Here is a 24,479-nt window from a genome sequence, read left to right on the forward strand (position 1 = left end):
ATCATGTCAAATGAAAGCATGAGCAGCAGACTTCAGTGAACAGGTGCTGCACTGTCAAGAGCATTTTTGTGAATAAAGGAATACTTGTCTGGTTATGTGCAGGTGTGGGCTCAATCTGGTGGTGATGAGTCCTCAGGTACAAGGCCAATGAAAATCAAGGTTTGGGACAGGCTGAGAGGAGACAAGCCTGTGTTTCCTTGAGCAGCCTGACAGGTGGGAACACTGAGGATGACCTGTCAGAACCCCAGAGGAAGTACCTTAGCTAGGCCTTAAAATGAGTGGGTGGGCAGAGTATCTAGTCTGAGTTCATGCACTCTTTTTTTTTTCTTTGAGCAAATGCAAACAAAAATCAAAAAAACAACAACAAAATAGGACATTATGAGTCAGGCTCTAGGATGAGGCAGCAGTGAACAAAACACCACAGCACCAAGCTACATGTCATATCCTGAAACAACATGCTGTTCCATGTCCATGTCTTTTATACCTGTTCTCTTGCTGGAATGCTCTTCACCTGGTTTCGTTCAACCTTCTTAAAGTTTCCTGAGCAAAGGATCTGGGTGTACAGGATGCCCCTCCTGTGGCCCCTGGGGCTGTTCCTATCATAATCTAACACAGGCATCTTCTGCTCCCTACCCCCTGTGTAAGCTTTCCTTTGGGGTGGCAGGAATGTACTTGGCTGTGTTTCAGGGTTTGACATGTATCCTTTGCTCAGGAAACTTTAAGACTAAATACTCTGCCTACCCACTCATTTTAAGGCCTAGCTAAGGCACTTTTCTTCCTCTGAGGTTCTGACAGGTCATCCTCAGTGTTCCCACCTGTCAGACCCCTCAAGGAAACATAGGCTTGTCTCCTCTCAGCCTGTCCCAAACCTTGATTTTCAATGGCCTGTTGTTTCAGGGTATGATATGTAGCCTGGTGCTTGATCTCTGCTCTCAAGGAGCTCATGCTCCACTGGGGAAGACAGATACCAAAATACTAACTGTGATATAGGCAAACTGTGAGAATTGCTGAGAATTGATGGCAGTGGAACTGCAGGATGACATTCCAGGTTTCTGACATGTGCCAAAAGTCTGTACACCTATGCCAAGGTCAGGGCAAGAGCCAGATAACCTTTCCATCAGCAGACAGGACAGCAGTCAGGAAGGGACCCAATAAGATTCTCTATAAGTACACTCCTCCAGGTTCTGCTTCCTGAAACTGTGAAAATGTAATGCAGAGCAGAGAGAGCCAAGTCAAAACTGACCATGATATTTCTCTTTGAACATGTGTACACACACACACACACACACACACGTACACATATTCTACACGTGCAGATAACTATAGCATACATGACTCCATATATCTCTATATGTGATGCCATATGGAGATGAGGGCACTTGTATTATTGACTCTTGTAAGAAATAACACTTCAGTAAATGGTGAAACTCTATATTGATGCTCACTCACTCAGGAAATTCAACTATTATTCAGTGCTTGAGATTCAGAAACCTGCCACCCCAAAGGAAAGCTTACACAGGGCGTAGGGAGTAGAAGATGCCTGTGTTAGATTATGATAGGAACAGCCCCAGGGGCCACAGGAGGGGCATCCTGTACACCCAGATCCTTTGCTCAGGAAACTTTAAGAAGGTTGAACGAAACCAGGTGAAGAGCATTCCAGCAAGAGAACAGGTATAAAATATATGGACATGGAACAGCATGTTGTTTCAGGGTATGACACACAGCCTGGTGCTGTGAAGCATATTCTGGGAGCAGGGGACATAGGAGATAGGCTGGCAAGGGCACACTGTGTATAGCTCCTCTGTGCTAGAGGGGGTGTAGGTGACAAGGGCCTTCTGAAAGATAGGCAGCAACAGAGGTGAAGATATTGGGTTGGGGACTCAGATTCTTGTTCCTGGCTCTCAGGGGAGGAGAAATTTGGAGAACAGCATATCTTGGGGATGTCCTGTCAATAACACATTGACTCTCAACTGCATGGACCGTATCTCTCTTTTTTTTTTTTTGGTATCAGAAAAATATATCCAAAGTCTATTAACAAACATATCCAAATTACTGTCACTTTGAGGACATGTCAGTTGAATTTGGAGATGAAATTGAGGGGTTCTGCTAAGAGCACAGTCTGTAGTTTGGTGCTGGGGACAAGGACTGGCTCCAAGTAGTGTCCTTCTAGTTCTAGGGACTTCGTATAATGATGATTGAAAATAATTAACTAAAGTTGTGGTCTCTAGGTTTTGAATTCTAAAAATTTTATGATTTTGACTGCTAGCTGAAATCAATATTAAATTCCTTTAATAGAATCTTTAGTTGGAATTTTCCTAAAGCAGACATAGGTTTCTAAAAAGATAGAAAAAAATAATCCAGAAAGAAAAAAGTCCAATGACAAAGCCAATAAATCTGTAAATACTAATTTTAAGTTTTAAAGATCCATTCAAATTGGAGGCTGTTTTGATTTGACAAAGTCTGAGTGCCCCCTGATGGTTAATTGAGGATCCTACAACAGATACCATTTTTCAGCTGCCTGGGGACAACTTGTTAACTTCTTCCCTTCAAATAATGACTGTACTGTTCATATTACAGAACTGCTCTGTGTATTAAAAAAAATCAAAGTATATGGATGGGCTTATGATAAGAAATGTGAAATATTTTGGAAGCTGCTAATTCAGTAGAATTTAAAGAGAGTACAGATTTGCTAAGCCAGAGATGGAGATGGGCACTTTTATAAGATAAACTAAAGAACTTCCAGGAAAAACTCATTTTTATTTCACTGGACAATTTGGTTCTTTGTAATCTTTATAATATCCCAGGGAAAACAGCACAGTGACCAGGCAAAAGGAATCCAGGGCCCCCATCAGAGCATCAGCAGCAGGCTGGCGCCCCCCACTGGTCGCTCCTATTGCTGCATGGCTGGCACGTAATGCCACCCACAGCGGCCCTATCAGTGTGCATTGGCTGGGTGACTTCTGCTACCTCTCCTCCAGGAAATTATGTTGCAAGCACACACCCCTTGGTTCTTTTGGCAAAACCTGGCATCTACAACCAACCAGTAAGCTGAAGTTACAAGGCAGGAACCAGTAAGCTGAAGTTACAAGGCAGGCGTTTAAGATATACTCTCCATTGAATAAATGGATCAGGGAGAGTGAAAACGGCTTCCTGGGGAAGGTAAAGCGAGACAATGTTTGCAGAAGAGAGGAAGCTCTGGCATGCACCCCTGAACAAAAGGGAACAAGTGGTCTTTACTTGGAGAACAGCTTCCTATTAGGACTCACTCCTTCGTACATTATGCCTTTCATCCCCACTCAACCACAAAATGATTTTGCTAAAGCAAATACAATGGTAGAAAAAGATTTACACTGAAAGAATCTTTAATAATAAACTGTTGCCGATCTGCCTACTTGCCCGTGATTTATAATACAATAAACATCGGATTCTATTACGGCTCATGCACTGAAGCCGTTGCTCTGAAAAACGGAATATGAAAGCACCCAGACCCCACCACCATCACAATGAAATGAGCATGTATAAATGTGCTAAGAGTATCTCTTTGCATCTTTTATAGCTTGTGTGTATTAATCTATAACGCTTATTAAGAAAGTCATTGCTATGCAAAGCAGCACCCAATCCCTTTCTCTGGCTTTTCAACAGAGTGCACTGTTTAGCCAATAGGACGGACCCTCTGGCCTTCATTCTGCATTCATCACAGGCAACATTTGCACAATGTATCTCTCAAAGGCGGCTGAAAAGAAGGCCTTAATACTCATGTAAACAACTGCAAACCAATTACTTAATGAATCAGGCCCACACATAATGAGGTGCAGACAAAGAGCTATAAATGCATTTTTGCGCCCAAGCCGCTGCTTTAAAGTAAAATCCCTCAGCTGTAGTTTGGGCTTAACTAGCACATCATAATTATTGTCTCTAGGACATCAGAGGAAGCCATTTTTTTTTTTTTAGGTCCAGCGGGGTCTTCTTTTTTTTTTTTTTTTTGAGGTCGCTCATCAGCTCACTGACAAAATAGAGCAAAGAAGAATTTTTAAAAGTGCTACAGCAGCGCTGCACTGTTATGTTTATTCTCAAGTACTGGGTTTCGAGACCACTTGTAAAAGCAATAAAGCACAAGGAGTGACTGCAGTAAGTGGGATCCTTAAATGTAAGCCTCTAAGAAATTTCAGTGAAGCCAGGCACAAACAGCAAAACCACAGCTCTCCAAAGCTCAGGGTGGGGTATTAACAATACCAAACCCTGCACAAGAACCAAACTGTGACAAACAGCACACCAAACCCAGGCACTCGATGGCCAGGTCTTTTCATCACTGGATTCTTATCAAGTGTCTAAAACCAAGGGTTCCTTGAAGATCTTTTTGAGTTTTTTTTTTTTCCTTAAAGGTCATAAGATTACTTGTAATTCATTTTCATAAAGAAGCAATAGTAATAAGAAAAGGTCCCTGACTTAATTTGAGGAACAAAAAAGTTCAATTTTAGTTGGTGAAATATAGACATGATGTGAAATTTTCAAGCTGATAAAATGTTCTGCAAAACCCAATTGCTTTTGAATGTATTAAAAACTACCCAAAGATCATATATAAAGTAAGTTTAAAAAGAATTGTTTTCGTGTCTTCAAAATGTAATGGAGAAAATATATATATATGTACCAAACCTATCTGAGGAAAAATGACTCTGAAAATCACCAATATAGACTTAAATAAAGGAATAGCAATCTCATGTTCTTGGTAATTTCAGTGTCATTAAGATATTAAGTTTCCCTAAATGATATGCAAATTCTATGTGGTCAAAAAATATCATTTAAAAAGGTGGATCTCTTTGCATTGCTTCTATATTCATGTTAAAAATAATGATACCTAGTTAAAAAATTGTGAGGAAATATACAAAGTAATATTAATAAAAATTATATATATATATATATACGTATATCTAAAAAAATGTAATGAAGAAAAATACTTCTAATAATCTTAAAACTAGGGAGGTGTATTATTAAGCCAAACTGTAACATTAAACCCTGAAAACTATCTGTAAATTTATTGTCCTTTAACAACTTGAATTTATGATATAATCATAATAATATAATACTTTAAGACTACCTGACCCAGTTATCTCCCACTTTCTTTAACAATATGGATAAAAACTTGAATATAAAGACAATAATTTCTGATAATTAAATGAGCAATCTGGATGCTTGTCAAGTTTAAAAGGCAAGACTTTTAGAAAACCTACCTCATTTTATTATATTCCAAGTCCTAAAATATTATAATGTTTTTTACAAAATATAAATGAAAGCAAGATTCTTTTCATTTTCATTTTCAGTTCATTTTAATAGGACATTTCTGGAGCAGATCATTTTATATTATGGGACATAACATTAGAAATGTTCCTGTTTTAGAACTTCACCAGGGTCAAGTAGTAAATTCAAATGTAACGCAATCATCTAAAGGACATCTTTTTTATTACAAAAGAAACTTGCTATGCTGTTTTAAATGATATTTAGCCCAAAGCAAAAGGGTAGGCATTTCAACAGATAGTTGCTTACATTCCCATCTATAAATTCTTTTTAAGACTTGAAGCCACTGAATGATTAGTATTTTATCCTGATGACAAATTCAGCATACGACTCACTTATTGTAGTTCAAAAATTTACACAAGAAGTTTCACTGTTTAACAAATGTGAGAAAAAAAAATTGTGTTCTTTAAGTAAAATAAGAAAGTGCCAGAAAAGGAAAGAGTACTGTAGCCTAAATACTTGACATAAAAGAAGAATACAAAACCTAATATCCAACATTTGCTAGGTTATGTATCAGTGGTCTCAGAAAGAAGAAAAATGCCACTTTATTTCTTTTAAGGCCTGATGTTTTCTCTCTGCCCTTTTTCTGACAAACTCCATTGTGTGGTCTCTAAGCAGTCCTACTGAGAGCAGCTGTAGACGCTAATTTGTGGTTCACTGAGGTGTCAATTGAGTCTTAAACCAAGGAAACAACAGCTGCAAAACAATACTTGGCTCTGGTGCAAATATTTTCAAAGGTAGACTAAAGTTTCAACTGTTATTTTAGATAAACAAAAACCCAAACCATCACCCTCCATCAAGTCACACAACAAAATAATATGTGGCCAGAGTTTAATTCATTGTATGGTGACATTTCTCATCTTGTTGCTGCTATTCAAAGAGGCTTTCACGACTTTACCTTGACAAAGGACTTCCTTCGCTAGATGAAAAACTAGCTTCCGAAGGGATTTTGTGAGTTGTCTTTGTCTTGAGTGTACTGCTGCCAATATTCAAACCTGTGGTAAGCACAAAACATGGAGAGCAAGCCTTAGCTTCTGTGCAGCAACGGAACAAATGAATGATGAGCGGCCTCCCACTAACTTTGGTAAAACAAACACCAACAGAGAAAGATGTTGTTCAAGCCAAAGAAGTCATGGGAGCTTCTGAGGCAGACTGAAATGTTGCTAACATACTGAAAAGAAATGAGGGGGTTTCCTTGTGACACTCAAACAGAAGCCACAAAATGTAAAAACGTAAAAAATTAAACCACCCAAAGAACCCTATTTTAAATGACAAAGATACATGTTGATATAAGCACATAAGTCTCGACTATGGGATGGAGTATTGGATAATTCAAATTGTTATGACAAACAGGCAGCGACAACTCACCAAAGTATCAGGTGCTGGAAGCTGGGGCTCAGAAATAATCGACACTCCTGGTGATAGTTACCTACCCCATTCACTTTTAAGCCCCTCTGCCAAATCCTCTATTTTTCACCCCACAGAGGAGAATAAATCTGCACTGAAAAACCATCAATGCCACTCTTCCCAGTCTGAAAAGGTGGAGGAAGAAGATACACAATCCACCTCTTTGCCTAGGGCTGAAGAAACTGAACTGTATCCACTGCTCCCAGCTTCTCTGATCACTGCTTCCTGGGTGCTTTCAGCCTTGGATATTTCTGCTACATCTGGTTCTTAGTTGGTAGTCACCTAAGATCTCAGATAGTGCATGGGCATCTTAGCAAAGGATTTACTGAGTTTCTAATCTGTAACCTGTTTGCCTTCTTGTAACCTCAGCAGCAAAGCATTTCTCTGAACCATGTGTTCACACTAAGGCTCAACAGAGTCTCCAACATGATTAGCAGGAGAAGGACTTTTAGAAATGAAAACTGAGGCTCCAGGTTTAAGTGGCTTTCCGTAGTGACAGGTCCAGGGACAGAGACCTAAAATATCTGATTCAGAAAGTAACTGAAAAATGAACTGCTTCTTCACAGTTAGATTTGGAGGTAAGATCTATGTTCAAAGCACATTTATACCACTACCTATAAACAGTGCTGTGAAGTTTCCCTTTACCCTTCCAACTGGCCTTCTGTTTCCCATTGGAACTCAAAAAGGTCCCAGGATCAGAGGGAGAGAAGGGGTAAAAAGATAGTTCCTGACCACATGTAGAAATGAAAACCAGAGGCCCTATCTAAGTATAACGAAGGCCAACGCCACCAGAAGCACTTGTGCCTGCCCACCCACCTTCCTTCCTTTCTCTCTTCTTCCATACACACTGGAAATTGATCCCATTGTCATTTTACGACCTAGCTCCAACCATTTCTATTTTTTATTTTGGGACAGGGTCTTACTCAGTTGCTGAGAGTCTAAGTTGTAGAGGTTGACCTCAAAATTGTAATCTTCCTGCCTCAACCTCCCAAACTGCTGGGATTAATAGACATCTGGCTGCATTTGTGTGATTCTACCTGGAATGTTTGGAGTCTTACAAAGTATACAATATAATTTGGGCTACGAAGTGAGGGACTTGAATCTCAAGATGTTTGATTATACAATTTATAAAGTATCATTTTACTTATAAATACATTAATAATAGTACCATACTCTTTTTATACATATCCAAGGGACTACAACTTATGCCAAATTTACTCATTTTTTGCACCTGTACAGTTAGGTACCAAAAGATGCTTACCAAAAATATTTGTGGAGTCACCTTCCCGATTATGTGTTTCTGCTAAGCAGCTGTCATGCTTGGAGCAAGATTTTTAGTCTTTTTGTTAAAAGAACTCAAAAACTTCAAATATTCTAGTAAGGGCAGCCCAGAACAACTCTGCCCATTTGATGATTAAAGAACTAGGAGATGTAGAAAAGAGAAGGAATTTGGGGCATCTCCTCTGGTGTTTAGTGACAAGCTACATGGCAGGCAGAATCCAAGGTCTGTAGGGGAAACTTCCATGCTGGGTCAGTGCACATCCAGAAGGAAGGACTTCCAAATGACTACTTCCCTAAGATGAAAAAGTGCTTATTCATTTTGATCCAGTGACAAACTGTTACAAAGCAAGTTCCAGAAACCTTCAAAGAATGACCACCTTTCCCTCAACCCAGTACTGGTTGCTGCCTAGGCCTCTGGATACTGGCTTTGAATGCTAAATTTGCCCTTATTTACCTGAAAATTGTGATGTAGAAGCATGTGCCTTTGGAAATCTGTCTTCAATTTGGTTTGTATTATCCTGAAGGGTAGACTTCTTCAGCAACTTGTAGGCTTTTGTTTCTATAAAAAGCACACAAATACTAAATTTTCTACTCTCCAGAGAGGTTTCTTTTTTTAAAAAATATTTTTAAGTAGTTAATAGACCTTTATTTTATTCATTTTTTTATATGTGGTGCTGAGAACCGAACCCAGTGCCTCACACATACTAGGCAAATGCTCTACCACTGAGCCACAACCCCAGCCCCCCCCCGAGAGGTTTCTTAAATGTTTCCTATAATGTTAATATTTCAAATGCGTAAAAATGACTTTTTTTTGAACTGTCATCTTTTTAGAAACTCTAACAACAACAAAAAACACAATTTAGTTGAATCCAGGTTTTAAGACTCAAAGATGAGTTTTAAGAGAACATATGAGGCAGCAAATGCCCGTTATTAGGGGAGCAGGTCTGTGGATAGGCTCAACATCATAGTACAATAGATATCTTGCATCCAGACCTTGCAGAAGCATCCCCCAGGAATGAACTTGAAGAAACAGTACTGACTTCCTAGGTGATCAGGTCACTAGGAATGCTCCCTGCTCCAAGTCTCAGGTTCTTACACTGAAGCTGGGAAGTTCTGGGAGAGGGCTGGGTGAGTGGTGAGAGGGGAGGAAGGACAGTGACAGAAGGGTAAGTTCAGAGTCCCACAATTGAGGATTTAACCCCATGGGGTCGAAGAGGGAAGGTATCTGAAGAGAGTAAAGCCAGATGCCCAGAGGGTCAGCAGCAGCCTAGACCTGGCTCAGGTTCAGGATGCCCTTGGCCATGCAGGGTTTCTAATGGCATTTGCTACAAGTTACATTGAAGGTTTTTGGGAAAAACAGTAATCAAAAATTATGAAAAGGACCTGAGTGTTATAACCTTTCCCATTACCTTACGTCTTGAGGACATCTGGATGAAATGGAAACTGAAGAATCAAGAGTTTTAGCACAGATAAGACAAACAGCATCCTTGTCCACATCTTCAATAGGGCAACTGCTGACAGTGTCAGGAATCAGTTGTATTCCTGCTTTTGCTGGCTCAATTTAAGAACTTAAGTGCTACTTCTTTATTACTAAATAAAAACTATTACACTGAAGAATAAAGTATGCTTTACTGAGAATCAAATTAAAAAATGAGTCTTTAAAATGAGCACCATACTTGGGAATACTAAATGTTGTATAATTAAAATACTTATGGATCTGATACTCTTAACTCTGAAGAAAAGAAATCCTAAGGCAACACTTTTTTAGTTTACTGGATTGTGAAATAAATTTGATGTGATGGAACTAATATTTTGAAAACTTTAAAATAAGGAAATAATGAGATCTAGGGAAAAATATAGTGAGTGTGGCCTAGGGTAGAAAGTATTTACTGGTGGAAGTATGGCTCCAATAGGACGGCTCTGCAACACTATTCAATTGATCCTAACATCCATACTATTGCCAATGTGTTGTTAAGTGATTTGGGGAGGAAAAATTAGAATGTCTGAACTTAAAGGTAAAGAATATACATACATATATATATATTTTTCAGCTCTTAGGAAACCAGTCCAGATCTTAATAACCACAAGCTATTACAACATTCAATTAAATTTATTTAATTAAAAAAAGAGAGGGGCTGGGGTTGTGGCTCAGTGGTAGAGTGCTCGCCTAGCATGCACGAGGCACTGGGTTCAATCCTCAACACCACATAAATGTAAAATAAAGATATGGTGTCCACCTTAAAAAAAAAAAAAAAAACTAAAAAATAAATATAAAAAAATAAAAAAGAGAGACAGCAAAGATTGAAACTAAAAAAAAAAAAAAAAAAAAAGAGGGGCTGGGGTTGTGGCTCAGTGGTAGAACACTTGTCTAGCCTGTGCAAGACCCTGGGTTTGATCCTCAGCACCACATAAAAATAAATAAATAAAATAAAGATATTGTGTCCAACTACAACTAAAAAATAAAAAAGAATAAAAAGGGAAGTAGCTGTTTCAAAAAAAAAAAAAAAAAAAAGATCCTGGTTACTGGCCCCCAGAAGTAGACCAGGGTTTGCAATTCCTATCTACTGTTTCAAGGTAAAAATCATTTGACTCCAGGGAGACTCTCTCCTGCTTTTCAGAAACTGGTAAAAACTGTGTCACCGACTTTCGGAAGAGGATTTCTGGGAGAAATGTCAGGCTTATGAAATAATTTCAGATTTGGGGGAATTAAGCATTTTGCCCAAACATAAGATAATGCTAATGTCGAGAAGAGAGAAAATTATCAGTGTAAAGTGAATTGACTTTAAACAACACTCTGAAAATGATGGGCCCTTTTCATTTTCCCCACACTTTCTATCTGGTCTCTTTCCTTTCCTATTTGAAGGACTCAGGCCCAGTGATCAGGCTTTTCCCTCAAGGCTGCCCAAGTCTGCTTTCTGCTGACCTATAGACTTGGAGGGAGATGGCTCATTCTCCTATTGCATCCCACCAGGACTACCCTTTCCTAACCAGGATTCTCCAGAATTGCATCTATAAGCCTTCTGTAGCCCTTCTCCAATCATAGAGTCATTGATAGTTGCCTGGAGAAAATCAATTTTTATCTAGGATGTAGTGGCCCTGACCTGAGTAAAACGTTGATAAAATCAGGCTGAGGACTGCTGGACATGTCGCCTACTACCTGCTCAGTGCATGCTTCTTTTGATGATTTAAGGACAAAGTGAAGTTTACAAGGAACAAAAATGAAGTGCAAACACTTGGAGGAATTAACAGGAATTGAGGCAGGACCAGAGACACAAACCAGCACAGGAACAGGACATTCTGATTGAAGAGTCAGATGTATCAGAACTGAAATAGTTTTCCCTATGGATAACTATTTTATTTTAGTCATATGAAGGATTAGGAGATGATCCAAAGAAGAAAAACAAAATTAATAGGGTTTGATTTTAAAAAATCATAAGTTAAAGGATACGCAGTGTGCATAGAAACAAAGTAGGGTAAGGGAGGGAGCTTAAAGACAGATATTGTAAATGGAGTAGACAGGATGGGTATTATGATTGCAGATACCTTTTAGGGCCAAGAAAGTACACAAAGAAGTCACTCTGTCCAGGTAGACACAATGAAAAAGGAAAGCCCTGTAGCAGGCTGGAGGGCATACCCCTGTCCACAGGGACAGCTGTTCCAGGGCTATAGCCTATTGCTGCCAGGTGGGAAAGTGGACCTAGTCTTGCCGGACTTGTGCCTTTTCTTTTTTCTTTACATGAAACACTGCACAAGCTAAATGAAACACATTTGCAACCTAGAAACTAGATGTTAGTAAATAATTTTTATGTTTACTAAAAGTGGCACAAGAACACTTAGGGAAACTGCAGCCAAAGGATACCAAGCTAGATGCTGAAAAAAGCTTTTTGTTGAAAGGGTTGAAACCCTGGAACATTATCAAGGGAGGCTGCATCAGTTGTATGAAGATTTTTAAGTAGCTATCTGTATTAAATGGACCAGGTTACAGACTCTTTGGATTGAAGAGAATACTTTTTGCTAGGGGTTTTCAAGCAATTCAGACATTCTCCGCAAACAGCCAGGATGTCAACTTCATGATGTAAAAGACACATGAGCCACAAGTAAACCTGAGTCTGAAAATTTGAGAACAGAGTGATCATTAAAGGCTTCACTTCCTAGCCTGTGACTTAGAATTCCAGAGAAATATTTCCTCCCAACAATAATATTAAACTCTCAAAAACTATTGAGTAGTGAAAATAATGAGATAAAACAGACATTTCTAAAGGATTCAATTATTTTCAGTTGGAATGTTCTCATATACACAGAAACAAATACACATACGTGCTCAAGCTTGAAGTTCTGAATCTCAGTCAAGCATCTATTATATACTTGAATCTGTGTCAAGATTGAGTTTAGAAAGTGGAAAATATAGCAGTTTCAATCATAAAACATGGCAATGGGTCCCATCCTTTGTAGTATCCAACTCCAGGAGATTAAAATCTATCCTTGTCTATTCCAGACTGATGACACAATAAGATAAACATATTGTCCCTACTTTGTTACATAAGCTGACTGAACCCAATCTTCCACCTTCCTGCACAGTGCTGAAGGATCACTAAGACTATTTTTTCCCTTTTTGATATATATTTTGTGTCTAGAAAATAGAAACAGCTAGAGAAAGAAAGTGAAAACCTGATGAATAGAGAGAGGTAGGAGAGAGATGATGTTGAAGAAAGGAGAAAGAAAAAGCCTAAGTTATCTTTTATTCTCTTTTATATGCAAATGTACACCTGCTAAAATACTTCTAAATCTACAAATAAAAAGAAGAAGAAAATATCCGATGAACAAGTGCTTTTTGCAATCTATTACAAGAGCCAGATAAAGGCGTGGCTCATCAGCCTCTAAGGGTGTCTGGAGGCAGGGAATTTGCCCATAGCTTCTGCAGAAATCCTTAATGAAAAAGAGTTGGACCTAGACAGGAAATAACAAAGGGAGATGCAAACAGTACTATCACTACAGCTAGAAAAAAAACAACCTTGAACCCACAAAGAACTGGGCATCTTTGAGTAAGGATAAGCACTATTCCTAGATGAAGTGGTTAGAAATTTTAAAACTAAACTTGAAAAATATCTTTTGTCCATAGGGTTATTACTTGCTTTTGTAAAATAAAGTAAAATGTCTAAGATATATTTCTTACGTTAATTTAAAAGACAAATATCATCACTGAATATCCAGAAATTATCTTATAATCTGCTCAAACAAAAATGATAAAATATTAGGTGGTATGTGCCTTTTCAGTTCTTAAAATCCAGAAACCTATATTTAGGACTTTAAATAAAACTGTAAGTCTATGTGAGTTGAGAATAATAATTTTTGATCCAAAACAAAAATTACTTTTCACAGACTTTCTATGATAAACTCAATTCCTCCAGTAGACCTGGGCCTGTAAACTTACTGCAGAGGTTTCTCTCTGTGGTTTCACCAAGAGAGTTGGTGCAGGAGATGAACAACTCTTAATTTGTAGGAGCTGCATGGGGATGACCCACGAGACAGAGATTTACATTACTGTCTTAATTTCTATGAAGCAACTCAACACTGAAACTTGAAAATAAATGCCAGGTTTGTAACTGGTATTTAATGAACATTCCCAAGATTATCTGAGACAGTTTTGGGGATATTCACTAAGCCCTCTCTATACTTGGGTTCTGCAACCAGATTGAAACCTAGATTGGAAATACTTGAGAGAAAAAAATGCATCTGTACTGAATATGTACAGATTTTTTAAAAATTATTATTTCCTAAACAAGACAGTATAACAACTATTTACATAGCATTTACACTGTATTACATATCCTAAGGCATCTAGAAGTGCCTTAAAGTATATGATGTTTGTGAGTTATATGCAAATACCAAGCTATTTTATATATGGGAGTTGCAGTCTTTGCAGATTTTGGTATTCAAGAAAATTCTGCAACTGATTCCCCATGCATACCAAAGGATATACTTCCAACACTGTTCATGGGAGGTGATTTTTCAACTCTCAAACTCATGGAACCCTTACTTAAGCCAGTACAATCTTGATCAGAAGCTAATTTTCTTTTCTTTTCTTTTTTTTTTTTTCTGGTGCTAAGATTGAACCCAGGGCCTCATGCATTAAAAGCATGTGCTATACCATTGAGCTATGCTCCCAATCCTAATGTTTTGTTTTTTTTTTAAATCTTAATCAATTTGTACTTAATAATTCAAGAGAGGAATCAGAAATAATGGCAATCAGTATTATCTTTATCATCTAAAGAAAGACTAGAAATAATCTGTATGAGATAAACTATATGTTAGAAATGTCAAATATGGACCCCCCACTCCCACCACTGACTACAGCAGGTTGAATGGTATCTCCCCTACTCAGCCACCTCCACCCAAATTCATGTCCATCCAGAAACTCAGAATGTAATCTTATTAGGAAATAAGGTCTTGCAGATATACTAGCTAGAAGGTCAAGATGAAATCCTCATGCACTTACAGCGGGCCTTAAGTCCAATGGCTGATGTCCCTTTAATAAGAGGAAATGACCCAGAGACAGAAAAGAAGATAATGTGAAGATGGAGGCAAACATTGAAGTTGTGCCACCATAAGCCATCAGAGGCTGAAAAAGACAAGGAAGAATTTCCCCCCAGAGTCTCTGGAGGGAGTACAACTGTGCTGACACCTTGATTTCAGACTTCTGTATCCATAACTGTGAGGGAATAAATTTCTGTTATTTCAAGTTTATGGTAGTTTGTTTTTGAGACTTGCCTAGGCTAGTCTCAAACTTCTGGAACTCAAGTGATCTTCCTGCCTCAGCCTCCTGAGTAGTTGAAACTACTAAGTTTGTGCCACTATGTCTCACTATGTTTGTGGTACTTTGTTACAGCTGCTCTAGGAAAATAATATACTTTCTGGGCCCCGATTTTATCAAAATACCTAAATCATGACTTCTTTTCTCTTTTAGTTTGTCTCCTGTGCAAAGATTGAACCCAGGGCCTCTTGCATGAAAAGCATGTGCTATACCACTGAGCTATGTTCCCAATCCTAAATAACTTTTTAGGTGGTATTTCAAAACATGATCTACAAAGGCACTATGATGGCTTTGAGACATCTGCTCTATTCCCAAACTTGGGTATTCACCTGGATGTGTTAGAAAATGCTTATGCCTAGGTTCCACCCACCAAGGGTTCTAATGTAATTGGCCAAGGGTATGTCATGGGGATCCCACATGGGATTCTATCAAGCAACCACTGTGGAGCATCTCTCCACAGAAGCAGTTAATTTCCTTGAATGCAGAAGCACTCATCAACAGCACTCATCAGAAAGGTGTCTTTTATTCTTTAATGACCACATTAACTAAACACTACCACCCAACAATGAAATAAGGAATGCTGGCTATTGGAAGCAGCAGATAGGAGGCCCCATGGGAGAAGCCCCAGCAGACTGACTTCTGCCTAAGAGACAGGGCCATGTAGACTGCAATGGACAATCCCACAGCATATTATGGCTTCCCTGGTTTTATATAAATAGGGGATTCCCTGTCCCAAGCACAGCAGGGACTGATTCTAATTAGTAAAGCATCTGGGACAAGACAGGGGAAGCACATTCTAAGCAAAGCCTTGGTACTGGAGATGATATGCCACTATATTTTGGAGGTCCAAAGTTGTCAGTGCAGTCTTTTCTTCCAGGATAAATCTAATCACTGATGACAACCTGGCCATTGTATGTTTCTAACTCTTTTCAAATTTAGTGTAAAACTCAAATAACAATGTTTGGGGAGGTAGTCCCCCAGAACTCCAAGTGGCATCCTGCAAGTCTATGCTGACCCCCTGAAAAGATGCTAAATGGATGTGTTAGTATGACCTGAAATATTTCAGCTTGCCAAAGAATATCAGTGAGGAATGGCACAGTGAGGCAACCACTTTCAACACAGCTTGACCAAGAGAATTGGTGTCAAAAGAATAAGAGGCTGAATGGACATTCATAGAGGCTTAATCCTCTTGAGATAAAAGCAGAGAGCCCTTTTCACATGGAGCTTAAGGAGATGAGTTTTGCCAGGATGGGCACGTGGGTGGGAAAAGCATTGGTGGAGTAAATGACTGAAAGAGACAGTATTCTGGTCTGAATCAATAATTTAAAGAAACTACTTAATATCCCCATTTTTATTCATTTGTTTGACAAATTAAGTGTCCACTATGTGGCAAACACTGTGTTAGGTGCTGGATTTTCATGACATTTAACATAAGGTAAAATGAAAACTCAATGCTAAAAGTTAAATTTAGTGTAAATACAAACAAAATTTCCAACAGAAGAATTTGACCTTGGAGGGTTATAAGTAGTTCAAAGGGCAATATTCTCTTACAATATTGATAATCCTCACTGTCCTCCTGGCCTGAGTATTTCTGGGAAACACTGTTCAGAATTTCCTTTTACCTGCACGTGATCTCAGAGGCCTAGCTCTGTTGACTAGCCCCACTTTCCTCTCAGTATAACCTGTACTTGGAAATTGTTGGGAGTTGCTCACTTCTCCAGGCATAGCCCAAGAGAAAGAAAATGTGTGGCTTTGTATATCATGGCTTTCAAAAGCATTCTTGTGGAGCTCATCTTTGTTATGATATACACTGATATTTGATTGAACCAGACACTCTGTTGCAATTGCCTTTTTAGTAAAACAAAAGAGACAGGGTGACAGAATAAAAGGAATTCAGGACTCAAATCCTAAAGTCAGTTTTATTCCTGATACAACACACTAATTACATAGCCCTGAGCAAGACATACCCTTTCTAAGTTTCTGTTTGGCCACTGTAAGATGAGTTAATAATATTTACCTTACAGGATTATTATGAAGATTAGAAATGATGGAGGCTTACTGAAGACAGGGGCCCAGTCTGTGCTATTGTTGGTATCCCAGAATTCAGCACAAGAAAAGATGTAATACACATGTAAATGATACTATTTATTATATATGGAAAACTACATACAGATATCAAAATTAATCTTTAATTTCCACCTGGATACTTTAGTGAGAACAACAGACAAATAAAAGTGTAGACTGTGTTAACAACAGAGGATTGTTAAGACTATGGGAATGTTTACTCTGGTTGTGTGTGTAGATTTGTGTACATGAGGGCTTCTACATAAATCTTAGGACAGAAAACTCACATAATGGTGATTAACAAAGCAAATGCCTTTGGAATGACAGCAAACTCCTTAAGGATGAGCCCTCTGCCAAGAAAACTCAAGATCAGGAAATAAGAACGGAAAATAAAATATGAGAATGTTGGCATATTGATTCCTTTAGTATAGAATAAGAATTATGGTCTCAGTATTAGAATGATGCCAAAGTTCCCAGAAACAGGAATTTGTTCCCTTAAGAGAGCCACGATTCCTGCCACAGTTCAAACACCCAGCACAGAATCTTACACCTGGAAGACAGCTTAGTGTTGCTGAAATGAAGAGCTTGAAAGTTCTTTTGTTACTGAACTATACTCTATAATTATGTTCTATAAATGTTCTGCTTTGTATATGGCAGTCTCTCAAATATTTAAAGATAGCATTATGCCCTTCTCAGGTTAAACATGCCCAGGATGTTTCATCATTGTGAAAATGGTGTAACTTCAGAGTTTCACACTCCAACACCTCTTGTACTTGCCCTGGATCTCACCTCACCCTCTTTCCTTACTATGTGTCTTCTGTAATGGCTGCAAAGCTAACAGACTCAGAGAGAAGGACCCACACTAAAGAAAAGCACTCTGGACTACTGAAAGTTACCAGCACCAGGTGTGATGTTTAATGCCTGTAATCTCAGTTATTTGGAGGCTGAGACAGGAGGATAGCAAGTTCAAGGCCAGCCATGGGAACTTAGTAAGACCCTGTCTCAAAATAAAAAAATAAAAAGGACTGGGATGTAGCTTAGTGGTAGACTGCTTCTAAGTTCAATGCCTAATTTAAAAAAAAAAGTAACTACTGTAATCTGGTCAATTTGAAGAACTGCTTTAACATGTAGCTTTTAACTAAAACATCTGGTTGTAGTTATATTAGAGTAACCTAAAGTCTCATTCGAAAGCAATACTGTCCACCAGGGAGGTTCACACAAAACAGAACTACAAGAAAACAACAAAGATAACTTTACTGTAATGACAAAACTGCCCCTAATAGATTGGTTGTTTTAAAAAACATTCCATGCATGTTTGTGTACTTCCCACTCCATGTTCCATGAAACATTAATTCTACTGGCTGTTAATAGGAAGGATTCCATTTTCAAATAGATGATAACTTATTTGAAACTCTACGTTCATACTTTTTAAATAATTTCTCCACTGAAGGTTTTCTGCACATCTTCAATATGCTCCTGTGTATTCTGTATACTGCAGAGGGAGACAGATCACACAGGGTTTGGCCATAAAAAATGACACATTGTTGAAGTATTTTCTGGGTGAAGCATTGCATAGAACACATTTTGAAAAATGCTACATTGTCTATAAACACTTATAAGGCTGCACAATGCCTTCAACTGTGAGCACATGAGGGTTACTAGGGGCAGGCAGGCACTCATGGGCAGAGATCCAGCTTTGACCAATGAGACCCCAGGAAGCTACTCAATCAGCTTTCTGAGATTCTTCTCTAAGTTTTCCTAATTAGAAGTCCCAAAGTAACATGAAACTCTCTTCAAGATTCCTTTTTGATAAGGTAAACATCCTTCTGGATTCAAATCATCAAGTATGTACTCAAGTGGAAATTTTGCAGGAACTAACTTGGTGGTACTAAATTACAGTAGGTCCATGTTTGGGCTGGTCTTAGTCCTAAGAGGCTATCACAAATCAGGGAAAGTAAGCAGGTGACAAATGACAGACTGGAGGTATCCAGACACCATCTGGGGGCTTGTCATCAAATTTCTCTTTCTGTGACACGGCATCCCATTTCCTTTGTTTCTTTTTTTCTTTAGAGTTTGCTTTGTGTGGTTCCTTTGACTAGATGCCATTGGTTTAGAATTTTGGTTTAGAACCAGCACAGAAGACCAACAACCCTACTATTATTTACAAGATTATTATTATACATCAGACATAATATGTACCAAGTATCTAGTTTTTATGTGGCAGATGAACATGACTGCATTTAAACTTGGAAGACAATCCTGTCAAGTCCGCTCTCTCTGTACAAAGGCTCAGTAGGTAGAGAAACAGAGCAGAGAGTGAAAAGACATTGATGGCCGATGCCAAAGCCTAGGCTCAACTACTATACTGCCTTAACTTCTAGGGGAGAGTCTGATATTCCTTTTCTTTGGAATATTTTAGAAAGAATTCAGACCATACAAACACAACCAGTAAGCACCTATACAAACCCATACTCCAACAGAACTAATATAAAGGGGTGAGTGGAATCTGTCTTAAATCAAACAATACACTTGCTTTATTCTACTAAAACACAAATCTCTAAATAATTATGCCAAAACCACAAAAATTTAATGATGGTCAGAAACTTAAGAGACTACAATGACAGCAACAGTATTAAGCAGAACCAAGATGCAAAAGGCCCTTCAATAAAAATTTTGTGGGAGATTCAAGGGTTGGGGCAAAGACAGAAGAATGAAAGTGTGGTGGCAAAGACAGAGAACAGCAATGCTCTAACAAGTAAGTGGCTTTCCAAAAGTTTTTCATGTCCAGCAGATTGTTGGAATTGTAGTTTCTTTTATAAAGTCTTAATTGCAAATAGCCTTGATTACTTTTAGACACACCATACTTCTTTCTGCATGAAAAGAAGATTTAAAACCTTGAGAAAGTAAGTGACACAGACATAATGAAGAATAAAATTATGTCATTTGCTGGTAAACGGATGAAACATTGAGCTAAGTGAAATAAGCCTGATTTAGAAAGTCAAGGATTGAATGTTTTCTCTTATGTGAAACTTAAGGACGGGGGAGATGGGGGAGAGAATGAATTCTAAATCTACCAAACAATGCTGTATCCATGTACGAATACACCACAATGAATACTGCTTATATAAATATAATGCACTAATTAAAATAATAATTATAGAAGGACGATCAGTAGAGCAGAGTAATAGGGTTAGGGAAGGGAAGAGGGAGGGAAAGGGTAGATACTGGGGAATGAGATTGATCAAATTATGTTATGTGCATGTATGATATGACATAATGAACCCCACTATTATGCATAATTATAATGTACCAATAAATTTTTTTAAAAAGAAAATCTATGAGGTAATAACATTTGCATTAATTTGGGGGCATTACTTACAGCAAGGGAGATGGGAAAAATCACAGAAAAGAGAATTAAGAATGGGCAATGAGGTCATTTTCTGGTTTCTCCTCAATAATCCTTATAATTTTAACTCAAACAAATCCAGAGACCATTCATTACATACTTCTACATTCAAAAGTAAATACAAGTAAAAGGCATCCAAATGATTTCCTAGTTATTTTCAGTTTAGGATCTTCTAAATTTTTCCTATTAATAAAAATAATCAAGTGGGGACCATAACAATTTTCTCAAAACAATAAACATCACTGAAAAAAAAATTTAAAAGGAAAGAAAACCCCTGTATTTTGGAGTGAAATACTATCTGACATACAAAATAAATAATAATTGTTCTATTATAAGCTCCTTTTTTAAAAACCAGAGTTCATCACAGAAGCATGAGTTTAAAAAATTAATCATCATGCCATGAATTGTACTGCCATAAAAACAAACCATTCTTTTCTGCTTATAAACAAGAACAAAACTACCACATATGCAGATGCATGCCTTAATACCTCGGTGCAATGGTGTATTTACTTGTATAAATATTTAAAGTCAGACCTTTGAATTTATAATGAAGTAGTACACCACTTTACAAAATAAGGTGCTAGTAAATTTAGATGTATAATAAATAGAACTCTGTTTAGAATACTAATTGCTGCTGTTGATATTCTAAACCTAAAAACAGTAATTATATCATTCAGATTCCCTCTAAACACACCTAATACTTGTGCGGAAATCTTAATAGGTCTTGATGAAGGTTGACTGGTGAAATTTTTGAATTACCAGGTAGGATGTGTAATGAGGCACTAGAAAATTTCCTGTCTGGAACTTTTTCCCTGTTCTTATTTTATGGATACACCTGTAATTATTACGGGAAAGAAAAGAGTAAAATCAGAAACATCTGTACTTCATCATGCAATGACTGGGTGTTCCTCTCGGGACTGACCATTCTCATACAGATGCAGGTGCTAAAAGGCTGCATGATGGAGGATGCTCACATGTGTAAATGTATAACAACATCATGATGAAGAGTTCAATGGTCATGGTCTTCTGCCACCTTAGTCTAGGATAATGTAAGTTTGTATGTTATGATCTTATAATTAATGCTCCAGCATACAGTAGTTGAATATACTTGCTCCTAGCAGGGTTCACAAACCACTAATTATAATGTTCTGGTTATGTAAAAAGACTACAGACTGTGTTTGAAACTGTCAGGCAACCATAATTTTACCTGTGATTGGGACCTTTGCAGCCAGGCTTTCCTCCTTACTTTCGTCTTTGCTGCCACTTGAAGCTTCTAAAAGTTGAATACATGATCATAAAAATGTATTTAAAAGTGATGGAACAGAGTTTTGTTTCCTCTATCCCTCCCTCCCTCCCTCCCTCCCTATTTTTGTTGTGCTAGGGATGGAACAGAGAGCTTTGCACATGCTAGGCAAGTGCTTTACTACTAAGTTATCCTCCTAGCTCCACTTTGGGCTTTTAACTGCCATTCATTTTATTTTCACTGTCTCTTCATTCCTATTTTTGGTTAGTTTATTTCTTGTCTGAAATAGCACTGCTTCTAAGAGGAAACTTATACTAAGGTGTCTCTATGTTGATGTCATGAAAAATAATTTAGCCTGACATCTATCAAATTTGGAAGGGACTTAAAACAAATGAGCCTCAAATCCTCTGCATGTAAATTGACTTCTGGATATTTTTTAAGCAACTCATAGCTGTCTTGGAAATACCATTAAAGAGGTTTACTGGCAGGTCTTACTAGTAATGCTAAAATAACCACAGTTTCTAGGTACTAACAATTGATTATTAAAACTTGGAGCATAAATTCACTGATTCCTAATTATCTGTGTAGACTCTGGTAAGGTTCTATTACAATTTAAAAGCATGTTTAAAATTAAGTGGCATCAAAAACTTCATAGTACTTCACAGAATCATTTTAATGAAATCATCTTTATCTTTATGGGATCAAAATTATCCACTGCCAATTGATTAGATTTGCTAAGATTTCATAACTTATAAATTCTTACTCCATTAGAAATTCTGCAGAGCTACAGACCTACAATTAAGTTTTCCAATCCTGCTGGACTAAATGAGAATGTATATATCTATTGCAAGGTGAAATAAAACAAAGAACATTTTGCATCTTAAAATCAGAGACAGCTTCTAGTCAGTGGTATTTTATAGGTATACCTCAAGAAAGACGATGTTGTATTCACTCTGAATGCCTTTTTGCTGTAGATAGACTAACAATAATTACCTTGTTCCCTTGTACAAACACTGTTGAGCCATAGAGCCGGTTTTGCTTCCTTTATTCCACTATTGTCATTCAGAATAGATGGCAAGCTGCAAGATGATTCATTACTATGAATAGCTGACCTATCACCACACTCTTCTGTAAGGGCTTTTTTCAATAATGCTGTTGCCTACAGTGTTTCAAAGAAAGCACAAAGAAATCAAAACAAATTGTAACCACATTCTCCTTGGTCTCAAAGACCCAGCCTTCAAATTTAATTTTGGGTTAAGCCTTACTTAGGATTTAATTTGCTTCCTAACATTAACTGAAATTAAAATGTCCTCAAGATAAAATAACATCTGGTTATTTTTCCAGCATAACTTAATTCTTCACAACCATTTACACTTATAATAATATATTTTCTGAGTAATGAATCTTATGTAGAGCAGAAATATTCTTCTATTTGTGAATTATGTGTATAAGATGTGATCACTTCTGTTAATCTGGGCCGTTTTGTCCTTCCTTCAATATATATAAAAGTCAGAGTGCCTGACCTCCTTTCTGAAGAAAAGATTTACACTTTCATTGCACAAATCCTATTTTCCAGGCATGTAACACAGAGGTGGTCTGGATTGAGAAAGACATCTGGAAAAAAACATGACCACGAAGTATCCCCAACCTCCTAGAGGTGACTCCTGAACTCCCTCCAAATGAGAAGATGGCAGAAAAACTTTGTGGCCAAGGAAGATAAACTGAGCAAAAAGATAACTGACCTGATTCTAAATTCTAATCTTCAATGAAGGTTAAAGAAAATCTGCACTTTGCCTTTAAGTCTGCTGGTGAGATGGGAAAACTTACCTGCCATACTGCCTATCTTTCTTCAAAGTGCACTAGACTGTCTTTCTTAAGTAGGGGGACACAGATTTTATCATAGTCAACTTGAGAGATGAAAAAGTGGCAATAAATAGGACCAAGGTTCCCATATCTTTTAATTTTTCAGTCAGCACTTTTCCCCAAAGACATAAAAATATGCTGGTAAGAGAGTTAAATGTTTAGTACACAACCATTGATCACATCATTCCACATCCTATTAAAAAATGACAATTTGCTAAGGTAGTTGAAGAAAAAACTTAGGTGGTAGTGGTGACCTTTCACTACTATCTGATAATGACAGAAAGACAGGGCAGTGTCCAACTCAACATGTGAGGAATGGACACAAGACTTTATAATATGAATAAAATAACTGGCCAAAACCTCACAGGTCATCTTTAGTCCATGACTGTATAAGTAGTGCAATTTTTCAGCAAACAATGAGGAAAAGAATAATCTATGCTTATAATTAATACAGAAGAAGACAGAGATGCTCTGGCAGGGAGAATCAATGAAGCAGAGCATGGGAGACCTAGCCTTGCTCATTTAGCTCTGAAGATATTTCAAACCACTGTCTTTAGTCCCGACCTCCCTGCAAGGCTATTGCCTTCTGCCCTCCTCGAACTGACTGGTTTCTTGGACTCAGGGAAGGAACAGCTGATTTGGGAGATAGGGATAAGGGATTCTAGTCATTGGTCAAAGGACTTGGGGTCAAGTTAGCCTTGTAGGCAGGACCTTGCTGCAGTCTAGTTCTAGCGACCAGAGGCTTTTGCTCTATTTGTGTAAACTAGTTCCTGGATTTTATTCTAATTGAGATAAATCTCTGTTGGAGTGGTCTGCTCAGTATTCTCATTTCTGAAGACTGGGAGACTGGGCCCTTAAAGCTCAGGCCAAAGCTGGTTCCCATCACTAGCTGTCATACTGCCTCTATCCTAGCAGCATATGTGGAACTCTTCAACTTACCTGCTTCCAAAATCTTCCCAGAAAGAAAAAGGGAAAGAGTAGATATTGCCTGTTTGAACTGCCATCACTCAACTATGAATGTTCCCTCTGGACTGTCCTGAGGGTCTCCATCCTGATCTAGTTGGTGCCTAGTAATCCTAAGCATATGAAAAGCATTTAAAAATATGAACAAA

General features: G+C 37.9%; 1 protein-coding gene across 2 annotated transcripts in view; it reads right to left on the reverse strand.

The window, feature by feature from the left end:
* Kiz (kizuna centrosomal protein) overlaps positions 1-24,479 on the reverse strand; it is a 127,368-nt gene that overhangs the window by 12,127 nt on the left and 90,762 nt on the right. Inside the window, exons 8-11 of one of the 2 annotated variants that reach the window (XM_027953705.3) lie at positions 22,498-22,663; positions 21,469-21,534; positions 8,435-8,539; positions 6,191-6,287 (exon numbers count right to left, since the gene is read on the reverse strand). In XM_027953705.3, coding sequence (XP_027809506.2) covers positions 6,191-6,287; positions 8,435-8,539; positions 21,469-21,534; positions 22,498-22,663 — 434 coding nt within the window. The remainder of the gene's footprint in view (positions 1-6,190; positions 6,288-8,434; positions 8,540-21,468; positions 21,535-22,497; positions 22,664-24,479) is intronic. The other variant, XM_071608689.1, reaches the window with a different exon arrangement.

The sequence above is a fragment of the Marmota flaviventris genome, chromosome 2 (assembly GCF_047511675.1).
Source record: "Marmota flaviventris isolate mMarFla1 chromosome 2, mMarFla1.hap1, whole genome shotgun sequence".
In the NCBI taxonomy this organism is placed as follows: Eukaryota; Metazoa; Chordata; class Mammalia; order Rodentia; family Sciuridae; genus Marmota; species Marmota flaviventris.